Genomic DNA, 18,241 nt, shown 5'->3' on the forward strand with positions numbered 1-18,241 from the left:
AAGCATAGTCAACTTATATATGGACAAATGGGAAAAAGAGGGAATATTACACAATCCACCCTATCAGTTGAAACTATACAATAGATTTATAGATGACCTAATATTGTTCTGGGAAGGCAATGAGGATGACCTAAACACATTTGTATTGGGTATGAACAATAATAGTAAAAACATCACACTATCATGAGAATTTAGCCACAAAAATATCCACTGTTTGGATCTAATAATAATGAGAACAATAACACCAGTGCTGCCAATCAATGCCCATCAGTGTCTCATAATCAGTGCCACAGACCAGTGCTGCCTATCAGTGTCACCTACCAGTGCCTACCAGTGGCCATCAGTGCCACCCATCAGTGCTGCCTCATCAGTGCTTATCAGTGCCGCCTATCAGTGCCCAACAGCGCAGCCTCATCAGCGCACACCCATTTTGAGGCGCAAATAATACAATGTGGAGTTTGGCTTGAATAATGTGGTTATAACAGAGCTATTGATAGAACTTTACATGCTTTTGTCTTGTAAGGGTTTTTAACCCTTTCTAAGCATCATTAAACATAGTATACGGAGAACACCATTGGTCCCCCTTTTTATCTTTGCATATTTTATGAGTCTGAGCGCTACTTCTAGTGGAGGAGAGTTGGAAATGTAGCCCTTACCGGCATGACCCTCTGAGGGAATGAGCACATTTTGACCTCATTTTTCATTTAGAGGTCAAATTTGGAGGTGAGCTGCTGTCTGTTACATTTGGTGGAGGCACACAAGACAATGTTTCTACTGTGAATTTGGAGAACTGTATGCACTTTATACACAGTGGTGATTGAAGATATTTCTAATGGACTATATGTGTTATAGATATTATTTGTTTGAATTTTATGTAGGTTAAGCTACACTATAATTTTGGTTTTAAGTATAACAAAAAGACATTCTTCCTCACTCTACTACAGAAACGGTTGTGTTTGCAATCTGTGTACTCGTTTTGCTCACTTCCTGTTACAGTGACAACAAAGTCAAAGGAAACTATGCAAACAAAAAACGTTTTCACTGTTGTTGGGCTATAAAGAGAAATCTATAAAGAAAAAACTCTTGCAATAACTTAGAATACTTTCAAATGCAATATTCTATAAACTAATTTTCCAACTGATTGTCATGCAGTTGTTGGCTTGCAAAAAAATAACTATAACAAACTGCCTGATGGACTCCTGAAATCTATTTTTATTAACCACTTAAGGACAGGGCCTCTTTTTTAGAGGCGTTGTTTACTAGTTAAAAACAGGGTTTTTTTGCTAGAAAATTACTTAGAACCCCCAAACATTATACATTTTTTTTCTAACACCCTAGAGAATAAAATGGCAGTTGTTGTAATACTTTCTGTCACACCGTATTTGCACAGCGGTCTTACAAGCGCACTTTTTTTGGAAAAAATACACTTATTTTAATTAAAAAATAAGACAACAGTAAAGTTAGCCCAATTTTTTGAAATATTGCGAAAGATAATGTTACGCCGAGTAAATTGATACCCAACATGTCACGCTTCAAAATTGCTCCCGCTCGTGGAATGGCGACAAACTTTTACCCTTAAAAATCTCCATAGGTGACGTTTAGGAAATACTACAGGTTGCATGTTTTGAGTAACAGAGGAGGTCTTGGGCTATAATTATTGCTCTCGCTCTACAGATTGGGGCAATACCTCACATGTGTGGTTTGAACACCGTTTTCATATGCGGGCGCTACTCACATATGAGTTCGCTTCTGCACGCGGGCTCGGTGGGCGGGGCACGTTTAAAATTTTTTTTTTCCTATTTATTTTATATCTTTTATTTTTACACTGTTTTTTTTTTTTTTTTAATTGTGTCACTTTTATTCCTATTACAAGGAATGTAAACCTCCCTTGTAATAGAAAAAAAAAAGCATGAAAGGACCTCTTAAATATGAGATACGATATCCTCCTTCAAAGTAAGGATGTATATCGGCATGCGGCTGTCCAAAAGTGGTTAATAAAGGTGTAAATAGAAGTGTGTGAACAGATCGGTACTGGACATTAAAGTGTGTGTTTGAGATCCCATATTTCACTTCCTCTCTTTTTTATGGCTGGTTATTCATCACAAAATCCTGACTTTAATGTCAGCATGCTACCATGCCCTCTCCAAGCACAGAGGTGTTTTGTTAGCCGTAAAGTAGAGCACAGGTACATAAACCCCTTGACACTCAGCATCAGTGTAGCATTCTAAATTTGATATGTAAAGGGATGTCATTCTGTCACAATGGAACAAGTTTCCTTTCAACAGTGGGCTTTTGTCACACCAAGGCTTTGTAAGAAAAGAACAAATATAAGAGCTACAATACTACAGAATCAAAGATGCCAATATTTCTCTCATACTATGGCAGTACCAAAGTCAGAGAAGACAGAAAACAGAGAGCTTTTATGACACAGCTTCAAGTTCAGAAGACCCATTGGATGGGGTTTTCCAGGCTGGAGCTGCGCAATGTTGAGAAAGTAGCTGTAAAAATCTTGGCAGTCTGATGCATCTTTTATAGAGCTCCAGGTCAGATAACTTGCATATGGTAAAAGGATGATTAAGAAAGTACCACCCCTATTTGCTTAAAGCCCCTCCGTGAAAGAATTTTTAGTAGAGAATACTGATAAAAGTTGAATCTTTACTTAGAAGAACAAAAACCATTTTATAGTTATAAAATATATACACACACACACACACACACAATACATTGCACTTACAACAAAGATGTTATTTCATTACAGATTAGATCAATCATACATTGCCATCAACTCCTCCTGAGTTATTCATCAACCCTTAACCAGACTAGTCCTATGCTTAATTTTGCTTTCAAATGTAAAGGAAGTCTAGAGGTCTGACAATTGGCTCTGCCTAAAGCTGGCCATAAAGTAATGAAGAAAAGGGGAGTGTCAGGGGCTACTTCAAAATAATGCCTCAAGTGGTCACCCTTGAGGCCAGCACAAAGCTCTCATTTCTGTGCACTGCAGTGGTCTGTTGGCTGTACATATCAACATGTAGGCACAATTCTACCACCCTTAATTACATGTAGTACCATCCCTACCTCCTCATCATGAGCCTCTGTTCACTGTGGTCGTGTGCTTTGACACCATCCCCTTGGTTGCTAGAGGTCCTTGTCCTGCTACTGTAACTCATTGTGGTAAATGGCTAACTTTTCAACTATCTAACATTTAAAGGCTTACCTTTAGTTGATACGCATTTCATTACAAGCTGCAATGATCTGTAGCATTAGTTTTGTACAGTTTTACAATTGTACAATTGCATTTTTGTACAATTTTACTTATGTTAAGCTGGCCACAGACTGATCGAAATTTGGCTAGTTCAGCAGGTACCAGCTGAATCGCATTCAGTGTGTGGCTGTCCCTTCTCAACAGAAGTCAAAGGGACATGCTGGAGAGCTTTTTTTTGATCAGCGGCTGCAGCTACTGATTGGTGTATTCTGATAGCATGGAGACCCACCAACATTTTTTAATCTGCATTTTTTTTCTCTTTATAAAAAGCATTCGGATTATGTTTCCCGCACAAATGACACTGAAATGAATAAAATGATTAACAAATAAAATGCAGAATGACAACAAAAAAAAAAAAAAACGGAACTAAAACAAAGAAGTGCAATTTGCAAGTACAGCAGGTCTGAATCCCAACTGCTAGCCCAATATCATCCAAACCTTGCTTAACCTGAACTTTAGTAGGTTGCTACATTGTTTAGATTGCGTTCACAGAGATAAGGATCTTTATTTTAGCCATAATACTGTAGTTTTCAAATCTCATTGAACTCAACTGAAAACTACTGTCATTTTTTTTTAACCGCTTAAGCCCTGGACCATTTGGCTGGCCAAAGACCAGAGCATTTTTTGCGATTTGGCACTGCGTCGCTTTAACTGACAATTGCGCGGTCGTGCGACATGGCTCCTGAAACAAAACTGACAACCTTTTTTCCCACAAATAGAGCTTTCTTTTGGTGGTATTTGATCCCTCTGCGGTTTTTATTTTTTGCGCTATAAACAAAAAAAGAGCAACAATTTTGAAAAAAAATGCATTAGTTTTTACTTTTTGCTATAATAAATGTCCCCAAAAAATATATAAAAAAACTCTTGTTTTTCCTCAATTTAGGCCGATACGTATTCTTCTACCTATTTTTGGTTAAAAAAAAAAAAATCGCAATAAGCGTATATTGATTGGTTTGCGCAAAACTTATAGCGTCTACAAAATAGGGGATAGTTTTAAGACTTTTTTATTAATCTTTTTTTTTACTAGTAATGGCGGCGATCAGCGATTTTTATCATGACTGTGACATTATGGCGGACACGTCGGACAATTTTGACACATTTTTAGGACCATTGGCATTAATACAGCAATAAGTGCGATTAAAAAGCATTGATTACTGTAAAAATGTTACTGGCAGTGAAGGGGTTAACCACTAGGGGGCAGGGAATAGGTTATTGTGTGTCCTATTGTGTGTTCTAACTGAAGGGGGGATGGGACTGTGCAGGGAAACTAACAGATCGCTGTTCATACTCTGTATGAACAGACGATCTGTCAGTTCAACCCTCAGAGAACCGGAAACTGTGTGTTTACACACACAGCTCCGGGTTCTCTGTGTGCCCCAAGCGATCGCGGGAGCCCGGCGCGATCGAGACCGCCGGGCACTCGCATCAGCTCAGGTGGCAAGCGGGGTGTGCACGCGCCCCTAGTGGCTGTTTATGTTACCGATGTAACATAATGGCGATTTGTGCAGCCGAGCCATGTTGCCGCAGTACAACTGCGACGGCTGGTCGGCAAGCGGTTAATAAGGATCCTTATCCTGGCATATCAGCTTTGTTGATTGAGCCTTATGTTTATTTACATTATAATAATTAAATCCCATAAGATAGTTCTGAACATCAAAACTTTAGTAATTTACAAACAAGTCCTTAGATGGGGGAAAAAACCCTTAATAACTCTCTGTTACTAACCTTTTTTCCTTTCAGTAATTTTTGTATTGGTGAAAGGAGGCTGTCTATAACAACCCCAGTGTACAAACATTCAATGGCACATTCTTTGCGGTCACAAAGCATTCTGAGGACTTCCATAGCCAAGCTTGCAGGAGCATAACTGCCTATGAAATAAAAACATCAATACATATGTTAATGAGCTTTGAGACAGTACAATTAATTTATGTATTGGGGAATGCTGATAAAGTAATAATTTGCACCTTCTATGGAGAAAGATATTCATAATAAATAAAATGTATTGCCTGTGAACCAAATGAGTCCTTGTAAAAACAAAATATTCATATACATGTTTAAATCTGAAGCTTTTTTTTTTCTTTTGCGATACATCACCATAGACATAGTGTGTGTAATGGTATTACATAATGGTAATGGTATTACATAATGGTAATGGTATTACATAGTATGTGTAATGGTATTATCCCATTACTAGAAAGCTGCTGCATCTTGCAAAAATCATCCCAGCAGAGCCTCATCACAGCCACCAGATACTGTGTATCTGTCCTCTAGTGATATGAGAGTTAAGCCAGCCATACATGGTTTGAATTTCTGCAGCTGCTGCTTCTGAGAAAAGTTGTGCCACTGGTCCACCCTCCTCTGGCCTCACCTCCATTCACAGACCTCATAACATTACACTCCCGCATTCTGTGAATGGGCAAGGGAACTCCTGTCATTTAACTGCTCCACACTTAGCAGTAGAAGTTCATTATTTAACCAATTCCAGCCTAAGCCAATTCTGCCATTCCTCTCCTACATATAAAAATCATTTTCTTTCTACAAAATCACTCAGAACCCCCAAACATTATATATACAGTATCTCACAAAAGTGAGTACACCCCTCACATTTTTGTAAATATTTTATTATATCTTTTCATGTGACAACACTGAAGAAATTACATTTTGCTACAATGTAAAGTAGTGAGTGTACAGCTTGTATAATAGTGTAAATTTGCTGTCCCCTCAAAATAACTCAGCACACAGCCATTAATGTATAAACCGCTGGCAACAAATGTGAGTACACCCCTAAGTGAAAATGTCTAAATTGGGCCCAAAGTGTCAATATTTTGTGTGGCCACCATTATTTTACAGCATTGCCTTAATGCTCTTGGGCATGGAGTTCACCAGAGCTTCACAGGTTGCCACTGGAGTCCTATTCCACTCCTCCATGATGACAATCACGGAGCTGGTGGAGGTTAGAGACCTTGCACTCCTCCACCTTTTGTTTGAGGATGCCTTACAGATGCTCAATAGGGTTTAGGTCTGGAGACATGCTTGGCCAGTCCATAACCTTTACCCTCAGCTTCTTGAGCAAGGCAGTGGTTGTCTTGGAGGTGTGTTTGGGGTCATTATCATGTCGTAATACTGCCCTGTGGCCCAGTCTCCGAAGGGAGGGGATCATGCTCTGCTTCAGTATGTCACAGTACATATTGGCATTCATGGTTCCCTCAATGAACTGTAGCTCACCAGTGCCGGCAGCACTCATGCAGCCTCAGACCATGACACTCCCACCACCATGCTTGACTCTTGGGAAGACACACTTTTCTTTGTAGTCTTCACCTGATTTCCGCCACAAACGCTTGACACAATCTGAACCAAATAAGTTTATCTTGGTCTCATCAGACCACAGGACATGGTTCCAGTAATCCATGTCCTTAGTCTGCTTGTCTTCAGAAAACTGTTTGCAGACTTTTTTGTGCATCATCTTTAGAAGAGGCTTCCTTCTGGGATGACAGCCATGCAGACCAATTTGATGCAGTGTGTGGCGTATGGTCTGAGCACTGACAGGCTGACCTTCCACCCCTTCAATCTCTGCAGCAATGCTGGCAGCACTCATACGTCTATTTCCCAAAGACAATCTCTGGATATGACGCGGAGCTCAACTGCACTCAACTTCTTTGGTTGACCATGGCGAGGCCTGTTCTGAGTGGAACCTGTCATGTTAACTTAAAAATAAACCCCTTTATGCAATAAAAAGAAAAAAAAACACACCCAAAACAAAATTTCCCCTCATATACCGTAGTTACAGAGGAGGTCTTGTGCTAGAATTATTGCTCTCGCTCTATCGTATCATACCTCATATGTGTGGTTTGGATGCAGTTTACATATGTGGGCGCGACCTATGTATGCGTTTGCTTCTGCGCACAATTGTCAGCTAAAGTAACGCAGTACCGTATTGCAAAAAAAATAGCCTGGTCATTAGGGGGTAAATAAAGCCTTCCGGGGCTGAAGTGGTTAAGGAACATTAATTTATGTTATCTACAAACTGACCTTTCTGTTTCACTACAATATATTAAGCAGAGAAAATGTTTAAAACATTTAGTTCTACATCCAAAATTTGGTGTTAAAGCTAAACTCCACAATAAGCAAAATTTCCCAAATACAAGATCCATGTCTATTCTTCCTTGAATCTTGGTGTGCTTGGTGTATTTCTTTAAGATCTGTGCAGTAATCTTGTGTAATACTTTGCCTCTGTGTGTTGTATGGGCAGACTGTGGTGGATGGATCTGTTGGGCCCTTCTACCAGGCTCTGCTTTCTACACAGAAGAAATCTCATCTCTAGAGACCCTACATTATATTAAGATCCAGAAGGCCAATCCACATACAGAAAAATAAAAATAGGTTTGGAAGTCTTAATTCATGAAGCAAATGTATAGGTTTAAAGGAATATTATATATATTATATTTTATTAGTATAAAGAGTAATATACACAAACATGGTACACATACTTTACTAAAAAATAAAAATGTAAAGGGAGATGTACAAATAATTACCTGTATAAGCTCCAGCAGCCTTCTTTTGTCGGTTTGGGCAATATAACATAATATGGGTAAACAGCACTACCAAGTCAGACAGTGACACTGCTTCTGGAACAAATGTAAAAACCAAATTAAATGTGTTTTTTTTATCTTGAAGGTAACCAGATGGAAGCTTCCTTGCTGCCATTTGTTACATTACATTCTGAAAATGCTAGGTGGCTGGCTGTCATGTATCTTTGATACGCTTGGAGCATCAAAAACACACATTCTATACAGTTCAGTGGTAACTTACCTAAAACACATGCAAAAAGTTTTACACATACTGTATATGAATAAGCCCTTAGATACTATCTGGCTCCTTGAGCCACAACAAGTACAAGATTTCTGACCCGCAAGAAAGAAAAAGAGAGAGAGATCTAAGGTATTATATAGCGCCGTCAATTTACGCAGCTCTTTACATATACATTGTACATTCACATCATTCCCTACCCTCAAGGAGCTTGCAATCTAAGGTATTTGAGGTATAAAATGTTGTGCTGAATGTGTATTGTTTTCCATCAAGCATCCCCCCAACCTCAGGATAGTTTAGGACACATTTCTGAAGTTTGTAAGCAAGCAATGTCATATTACTGTTTAAGCTATGCTTGTTACATCACTTCCACTGGCAGAGGGCATTTGAACTCCTGGCAGTTATGATTTTGCATCCAGCGCTTATGTAATCATACCCTAAGATGGCCACACATGTCACAGTCGGATTGTGCTATATCCTATAAATTACCAAAAGCTTTGTAGTGTTTCCTAAACAATCCACTCAGTTATTTACAACCCAATGTGTCCGCAACACACTATAATTCTTAGTAAGCTTAGAGTGCCATCTTTTTTTCCAACTTTACATTTACACACATTTGTAAGAATTCCATACATTAGGATCTGAATCTGATTAATCCACAGACGTTTGTGCATCACGTGAAATGTCAAAAAATTGTATAAAAAGTAATTACATCAGCCATAGCAAATAAATCACTTTCTCCCAGGGCACACAGAATACAAATATGTAATATTTAAGAATACAAAGTTCATTGCACCATCAGCTGCTATAAAGGCATCATTCATAATATATGCCTTTAAATCCTTATTGGAAATAACAGCATTAGCAGCACTCCTCAGGTATATGCCACCCTATGTGCCTTTAAAAGTCCAAAATAAAAAACTGCAAGTATCCTAAAATAGTTCATATAGCTTTTATTGTATAAGGATCAAAACATCCGATTTCATCCAAGAATCCCATCACTGCACCTCGTGAGAACCTCTCCACTTGGATATTGACCATAATGTGTCACTTTAGACGCAAACATAATAGGGACCCCTCAGGTCTAAAGTTTTGGGGTATATTTAGAACTTACCCAGTATGGAGGGGGGCCAACAAGGTCAAAGAGTTATCTAGATGTGAGACTAAGTGGCTATACCTGACAGATACTTTGAGTCCCAAGGGAATGAATGTTGAACTGGATCTCAGCTGTTTTATAAGTGATTATTAAATTATGAATTTTAATTTGCTAAGTATAGCTTGTTTTTTTAAAAAATACATATTTTTTTGATTATGAGCAGTGGCGGCTGGTGCTCCAGCCGAGGGGGGTGTGTGGCAAACAAACCACCCGAAACCCCACCCCCCCAGTGGGCGATACTCACACAGTTGACGGCGATGCAGAGCAGAGAGATCGCTCTGATCCTCCGATGACAGTGGATCTTCCATCTTCCCTTTCGGATCTCCCTGTACATTCTCCCAACTCCCCGGTACCGGCCAATACAATCGCTTCTCCTCTAGGCCAATTGCTCTCCTCCCGATTCCTGATTGACCGGGAGGAGAATCAGTGTGACAATAGCAAATATTCATTTGCTATTGTCACTGGGTGGGCTCAGGGCGCAGTGATCTGCGCCCCGAGCTGATACTTTTTTGAAGCCAATTGGAGCCTCAGGCTATAATCACGTGCTGCAAAAAAAAAAAAAAAAACCCCATTGGAATCCATGCATAAGGTGACCCGCATGTAGATTAGGGGGCCGGACGCATGGATAGGGGGGCGGCACCCCTGCACCACATACGCAGTGGCCACCACTGATTATGAGCACAAAATATATATCACATTTTGAGATTAATAAGTGAAGTATATTGTTGTGCAATGTATTTGGGATATATTGAATCCTATTAATCCTATACTTAAGTATATATGTATGGATATTGGGGTTGTGACACACATGGTGTAGCTAATACCACTGTATACTAGGGAACAACAAATATGGATCCCGGTGGGATTTAAAGCAGAGATTGGTTCTAGCGTCCATACATGATCTGATCTGTGGGAATCTGTGTATACCCGTAGTACCACTATGGATGTAACCTCTAAAAATGGTGCATGGTGATCTGGCACCAGACGGAAGTATTGTATTTGGGGTGGTAAGCACGCACACACGATTTCATTGTAGTGTGTGATCATAATAGCAGCAGAGCTCATCACGTTTGTCCGGCTGCATATATTAGGTGGCAGCTAAGCGTGGTGACGTCTGTTGCGAGCTGAGACATCTGGCACACACTGGGTTAATACCTCGGATGATTGCCTGCTAAATAGAAGGAGCTGGGCCGTGACCACGCAGCTACCAGTATTGTCAGCAGCTGTCATCTCAACCCTGGAATCACTGCGATCAGAGGCCAAGAGTGAGAGTTTAACATGCTAGCTAAGCAGTTGGATTTTGATGCTTTGTTTGACTTGCTATTTGTAACAGCAATTTTAAAGGGGGGAATTGTGTTATATTGAATAAAATTGTAAGACAGAATTATGCTATGGGCAAGTTTTTCTTGGTATGAGAGATGCCTAGATGGGAGGAAGATCTTGTATATGGAGGACCATTATGGGAGAAAGAAACTGCATTTTAGGCGCATCATACATAGAGATCTGGTGAGTTCAATAACCAAAGGGAGAGGTTCTCACGAGGTGCGGTGATGGGATTTCTGGATAAAAACGGATGTTTTGATCCTCATGAAATACAAGCTATATGAATTATTTTAGGACACTTATAGTGTTTTAATTTATATGAAATGTGATGATGCACTGGTGAGGGCTAGAGCATGCCTCTCATTGACTTCCAATGGTCTCAAAAGCTGTTTTAAAAAACTTGCGAATTGGCAACCCGCATAGCTTTAGGAACTGAGTTCATAGGGTATAATAACAGTTTTAAACTGCTCTTATGCCACGTACACACGATCGGACTTCTCGTCGGAAAAAGATATGGTGGCTTTTTCAACGGGATTCCGCTCAAGTTTGCCGTGCATGCACATGGCCACACAAAACTTTGCTGAACTTACGACCGTCAAGAACGCGGTGACGTACAACACTACGACGAGACGAGAAAATGAAGTTCAATGCTTCCGAGCATGCGTCGAATTGTTTCCGAGCATGCGTAGGAATTTTGCACGTCGGAATTGCCATTTTCTGATAGGAACTTTTCCCGACCGAAAAATTGAGAACATGCTCTCAATCTTTTGCTGGCTGTAATTCGGCCAGCAAAAGTCCGATGGAACATACACACGGTCGCATTTTCCGACAAAAAACTCTCATCGGTCTTTTGCGGGCCGAAATTCCGATCGTGTGTACGCGGCATTACATTAATATTCCTTACCCAAAAACCACTGTAAGAACCCACACTAACATTTAGCTTCTGCTAGCTTTTTGCTTCAGTGGGATCTAAACTAATACATCCAAAATCACTTTTAGCTAGTAATGATTCCCCTAATCACCCTATGCATAGAAGATCCAAAGCTCTCTCTGCAGATTGCAGGATCCTAAAAAGGAACTTAAAAAAAAATATTATTTATTGATAGAAGTTTTTTTGGGGTACAATATTGTCCACTTCACAATTCTGGAAAAAATATAGCTTCAGACAGACTATTTTTTTAAAATATATGGAACAAGTTATACCAATAAGATACAAATGTAAGGTGCCGGTATATGTATTGTAAGTATCATTAGAACTTGTATTTTTTGTTAGCAGTAGAAAAGTTATTTTACTCCTAAGTACCTTTTCGGTTCTTCAATTTTATAGGAAACAGGTTTCTGCCATGCTTATATATCAACAATCTTCCGAGCAGGCTAAGTGAATGAACAAAGTATAAATAATGTAATTCCTTTCTGGAGTAGAATGTCTTCTGTTTAGTGCCTGGAGAGAAACAGGAGACAGACACATAATTAAGGTTCTGTAGATGCACATGGAAATGTGACATTTTCTTTGACTGACACCAACAGCATAGAAAATAATAGATTTTTCACTTTCTGTCAAAAAAGATCTTAGTCTTGGTCAAAATTACCAGTCTAACTGCACATGAAACTAATAAATAATTCCCATCAGCCAGCTTGTTTACTGCTGCAAGGGACAGATGTACGCACAAGTCAACAAAACATCACTAAGAATTTCGGGGAATATCCTATAGTGGACTTGATTTACGAAGTCACAGAAAGGCAGGATAATTTTACATGCATTTCTCTGCATATTTGCCACTAGTAACATTTTTCATGTGCTTTTGACACCCCGGCTAAAATCTTACTTTATTGATTGCCAGTTAAGTTCTAGGGCAATGCACTTGAACTACAGTATATGTTGAAATGCTTCAGCGGGGCATAAGATCAAAATCATGTCAAACTGTCATTGACTGGCTTACTATTACTGACAATTCCACTTAAACTACACAGTTTATAAGTGCATAATGTATGCCTGTCATCTTGCTGGATATGACCCTCCACTGCTCTTCTCTAGCTCATGCCAGCTGTTCAAATCTTCGAATATTGCAAAAAGCGGCAGTTCTATTTAAATTATTTTATATCTAAATACAAAGAGTAGTAGTAATAGCATGGTGGTAAGAAAGTCACAGGCTGTCAAGCTTGGTTAATGCATAATTATTCAAGTGGTAATAAATCTAAAACCAAAAATGTAACATATTGCAGCTTACCAGTCATTGGATGTGGTGGCTATATTTGTTTTTTTTTTTTTGGCTCTTTTCCCTCCTTGTTTCAACCTGATGATCTGGCCAGTAACACACCACATGTATTAGAATGCCTACATTTTGGATGAAGGAGCACAGGGGGCACCTTTGCACAGCGGCACTCTCAGTTTCAAGGGAGGGGAGTGTGATATGTACTAGCAGATTTAAATACACTAATTGAAATTGACCTCCAGCTAACACTCTAGCTAGCTAACAGCAGTTACAGCAAACAGTTTTTTTTTTCCTTTTGGGATAAAGGTTATCCCAAAATAATAAAAAAAGCTAATTATTGTAAGCACCTCTGTCAGTTGTAAATGGTTTGTCTCAACCCCCTATCTGTTACAGCTGCGGGACAGCTTATTCTGTTGAAAAACAGTCTCACTTAACAAATCACTACGTGAAAATAGAGGAAGGAGAGCCTAAAAAAGAAAACTAAGATAGCCACCACATCTAAGAACTGATAAGCTGCAATATAATAAATAGATAATAATAAATAATAGCCTCCTCAATATAATCAACTTGGTCCTCCTCTACAGGTCCCTACTCACCACCATCAACAGCTGACCGCAACTGTGCCCTAAATTCCTGTAGGCTTTAAAAAGAGACATCCCCATACAGCAGGAGCAGGGTTCAATTCAAGTCTATAGGATGTTATGGCGCAGTCAGCCCAACACTAGATTTTGTCAGTACACAAATACAGTAGTGGATACACAGGTAAGGTGCAAGGTTGTCAAGCCTCCAGGCAATGATTTTTCACATGTGGCATCACAATCACACTAGTGATTAAGTCACTGGCAACTAATCAATCCACAGCAAACAAATCAATTCACTCTCCCTTGTGGTTTTACTCCCTCAGTATCAGAACCAGGGATGTGTCATTCTGTTGATGCTGGCAGTCACCAGTGGTAGAATTACCAGTATGATATTGTCATAAATCCAGTTAAAAGCACTGGCCTGTCTAACTGTCAGATCACTCCAAAAGTAAATTGGAAGCAACAGAAATGTTAACACATATATCCAGAATAAGACTGGTAAATTATCAGTTAAAGTGTATGTTACCCTAAATATTTTTTTTTCTATATGTGTTTATACATGTGTATTTTATAAATTATACAGATATAATTATATGACAGTTATTATAATGACAGATATGGCATAATTTAAAAGACTTCTGTACATTATTCCACCAGTCTTTTCTCTGCTTCAGGTGCTGGTTCCTCTAGAAGCATGTTCTGCTCTGTCCATCCACAGCAATACATTTCCTTTTCATAACTTACTTCCGCAGCCCAAGGACTGCTACTTATATTGTACAAATGGTCTCCGATTTCTTCCTGCTTCTTATTTTTTATTTTTTTTTAAGGATTTCCTGTGTATCAGAAATGCCACATCTCTATCAGTGTATCAGACCAGCCACTTCTGCCCCCCTAATGTATTACTTATATACACAAATATATGTCATTTGAGACTCCAGAGAATTTTGCAAGCATACAGATTCCAATACTATGAGAAGTAATTTTTTTTTATAGCTGCTAGTTCAGCTGGCAGGACATTTGACTTGGAGGATCAGTGACCCACGCTAGGTATTATAAAGCTACCCATCCTGATGAGCTGTCATATGTCGTCTGACCAAATGAACATAGTTGCAAAAGAAACTGATGTTGGAAGAAGTAAATGTGTATCTATCATGAAAAGGCCACTTGGTTTGTACTTGCATCCTAGACTAAGGGTTCCCAAACTTCCCCTGGTTAAATGTGTCCCCCAACTAAACTACATGAAATCATGCTCACCCAAAAAAGAAAAACAGCATGGGGTTGATTTACTAGAACTGGAGAGTACAAAATCTGGTGCAGCTCTGCATAGAAACCAAATCAGCTTACAGGGTTTTTTGTCAAAGCTTCATTGAACAAGTTGACGTCAGAAGCTGATTGGCTACCATGCAGAGCTGCTTCAGATTTTGCACTTTCTAGTTTTAGTAAATCAACCCCACGTGCCAACTTATACAAACAGTTTGAACATTTTTTTATAGAATATCTGGATTGTAGAATCTACTGCCAATGCGCTTGTTCTTACTCTGTCAAGTGTTTCAAACTTCATATTTTTCTACTTTTTCTTCTTCTTTGTATGATTTTAAAATGACAGCTGAGAAACGAAGAACTGTGCTACCAGATCAGAATGTATATATGGTATATATACACTGGTGACGGCGGACGTCTCCTCTCTATATATCATTATCCCTCATGAGTTGGGATATCAAGCGGCAAGATTTTCCTTAACTAGGGATCAATCCCTGAATGCTTCCACTTTGGATTTTGTTCTGAGGTTATTACAATTTGCTATGGAGCATAATTATTTTTATTACGGAAGAGAATATTATTTACAAAGCACAGGGGTGGCAATGGGGGAGAAATGTGCACAAAGCTTTGCTAACCTTTTTATAGCTTTATGGGAGAATGACATTCTTTCCTCCCTAAAAGATTCCCGTCTCCTTTTTTAACGCTGCTATATAGACAACGCCTTTTCTTATGGAAGGTCATCAGTGAATTTGGTTATTTTTAAAGATGAAGGCCAATTGTTAACTAAAACATTTTTCAAATCTACAGACAGAAATGGGTATATTCCAACAGACAGCTGTCATCACCCGAACTGGCTTAAGGCCATACCCAAGAGACAATTTCAACGTATAAGAAGAAATTGTTCTTGCTTAAAAGATTTTAAATATCAGGCCAATATATTAAAAGATTGGTTTATGGAGAAAGGATATGACTCTAGAGGCTGGGATAAAGATTTACTAGATGTCTCACTCCTAAATAGAAAGTTTTCTGGCTCCCAAAAATAAGGATATAGTGAATAATAATATGTTTGAGTGGTCCTTTTTAACTACTTTCTCGTCCCAATACTGGTGGGTGAATAAAATAATCAAAAAATACTGGCAAGTTTTAAAGAGTGATAAAATACTAGGGCCCAAACTTACAGATAAAGCTAATGTTCTACAAAGAAGAAACCAAACTCTGAAAGATGTACTGGCACCTAGTGCAATAGATCCACCTCAGAAAGTTAGAAAGTTTGGAAACCTAAAAGAATTCTTTCCATGTGAAAGATGTACCGTCTGTAAAACTTCAAAATCTATAAAAAACATCTTTTTCCTCACATGTTACTGTCTGTGAAGTCCATGTATCAGGCCTAAATAGAATATGCAAAATGCCGTTGTGTAGAGGTAGATTGAATTATTTAATGGTTGTTTCTTACAAATAACCAAAATGACTCACATATGGCCAACTCAATGCATTCAGATTTAAGACAGCAACAATTTAAAACATAACTTGGCATTTTCTTTGTGTGCTTCTGCAGTGGAAAACTTGCAGTTTTCAAGCAAAATGTCAGAGTCACTGAGCAGCTGATAATGTCATGTAATTAAGTATTTTGCTTTTCTTTCTGTCATATGTCATATACAATAGGTTAGATATAGATGACAAACATGCAGGCTGCTCTTATCAACCTGACATTTATTAGATGTGTTGGTGATCTCTGAATTTGGCCAAAATAAAAGTCTGCAGAAGAAACCTCTAAAAAAAGCAGGCTTATAGGATTTCATGAAGTAGATAGATTTAAAAAAAAGTGACCTAATTCAACAACTAAAAATACTTTTAGATACATTGCCATGGGACAGGTTGAACATTGTTTTATGCAAACATATTCTAGAGACAAGGCTTTTAGGGGTACAAGAGCATAACTAATACGTGTCCTTTTTACCTGTGCAGGATGGATTAAACTGTAGTCATAACAGACATTTTTTATTTCCAATGTACATGATATCTACAAGCTTCAAAAACAACTGAACAGAGGGAGATTGAATTAGTGGTAGCATGGCTGGACTCATGAGTTGTTCACATAAGTTTAGGTCTCTGAAGAACACGGAAGCATTTTATAGGCAGCGAAGAGTTGTTATTTGTTATAAGAGATGTGCATTGCAACGTGGTTGCAGGGTGCTTGCAAAACAGCCCCATTCACTTGAATGGGATGTGTTTGGCGGATGCTATGCCCAACTGAAAGTGACAGGAGGTCACTACCTATGAAAATGTATTAAGTCTGCTTTGTTTTTGTTACTGTATCAAAGCCAAAATGAAGAGTTGGCAACCTTATCAAAATTTTCTCTGGTCCGTTTCCCTGCTGACGCAGTTCACCCACTGGTTATGTCCTGGTGGCCCTTGTGATTCGAACTAAATTGTTGAGTTGAGGGAAAATCACGTAATAGGGACACTTGTTGCAATACCAACTGTCTAAAAGGGACTTTACCTAATTTTGAAAAGATTTCTCTTCACTTTCTGTTGTGTTTACAGGACAGAAAATGAAGAGAAATCTCCCCAAAGGTACGCAGGCACCTGAACCTAATGGGGGTTTTAAACCTTCTTTATGCTATCCAGAATATAAAAAATGAAAACTTCAGATATACTTTGTGGTTGAAATATAATTAATGAAAGGATGTGGGTGAATTCTCTGTGGATAAATAGGAGGAAGTCTTAGAAGTTGTACGTCTCGGCTCCATAAATCTCTCAAGTAGAATATCACAACTCTCCATTATACTGAGGGTACACTGGACTCCTCTCAAACTATATAATATGGACCTACACCAGGATCCCTCATGCCCCAAAGGTTGCAAAGATAGGGAAGATCTTATACACCTGTTGTGGGGTTGCCCAAAACTACATAGATACTGAGCTGCTATTGTGTCAACTTTTATTAAGGCATTCCACATAAACGTACCAGTAGACCCCAAGAGGTGTTTTTTAGGTATTCTTGATGACGTGAGACAGGATGTATGTGGGGGCAGCTGTCAGAGTCCTTTTCCAAGCACGTAAGCTATCCTAGTACATTGGATCTCCCAAACTATACCTACATTACAGATGTGGGTAGATCAGATGGGTACCACACTATGCTATGAAAAACTGATTTATCAACACAAAGGCAACCCATTTAAATGTGAAAAGGTATGGGGAGGTTGGCTGGACACCCTGGATCTGGCTCCTGTAGATTTAGCGCTAGATAGGTTCTTGATGTAAGGCTTTTCATTGGTACTTTGGGCCCTGCAAAAATATATAGATTGACGGTGAAGGTGGGAGATTGGGAAGCAAACTGTTCTCTAGGTAATTTAATGTTCCATGTATTGTACTAAGTGTGCAGTAATGTTTTACACTCTGGACTACTGTCAATGCAAATGTGACAGCATTTTCATGTCATTACTTTGTGCTCTTAGGTAACATTTTGTACAGACAAAAAAAAGTTTGTTTTGATTTGTATGGTTTGTTAAATTCATAATAAACTCTTTTCCTGATTAAAAAAAAAATGAAATACAATCAATGATATTTTTAACTTTTCTGAGTTGACCAAAATAAGTCATACATAAGACATAAATAGTGTTTATGGGCTCATTCCCAC

At 38.7% G+C, this 18,241-nt stretch overlaps 1 protein-coding gene across 2 annotated transcripts in view; it reads right to left on the reverse strand.

Annotated features, from left to right (window-relative positions):
• The window catches only part of TBC1D32 (TBC1 domain family member 32), a 503,914-nt gene that overhangs the window by 365,103 nt on the left and 120,570 nt on the right, over window positions 1–18,241 (reverse strand). Inside the window, exons 13-15 of one of the 2 annotated variants that reach the window (XM_073627171.1) lie at window positions 11,851–11,988; window positions 7,795–7,884; window positions 4,988–5,130 (exon numbers count right to left, since the gene is read on the reverse strand). In XM_073627171.1, the coding sequence (XP_073483272.1) occupies window positions 4,988–5,130; window positions 7,795–7,884; window positions 11,851–11,988 (371 nt within the window). Of the gene's footprint in view, window positions 1–4,987; window positions 5,131–7,794; window positions 7,888–11,850; window positions 11,989–18,241 lie in introns of both variants that reach the window. The other variant, XM_073627170.1, reaches the window with a different exon arrangement.

This window comes from Aquarana catesbeiana, linkage group LG04 (genome assembly GCF_042186555.1).
Source record: "Aquarana catesbeiana isolate 2022-GZ linkage group LG04, ASM4218655v1, whole genome shotgun sequence".
NCBI classification, from domain to species: domain Eukaryota; kingdom Metazoa; phylum Chordata; class Amphibia; order Anura; family Ranidae; genus Aquarana; species Aquarana catesbeiana.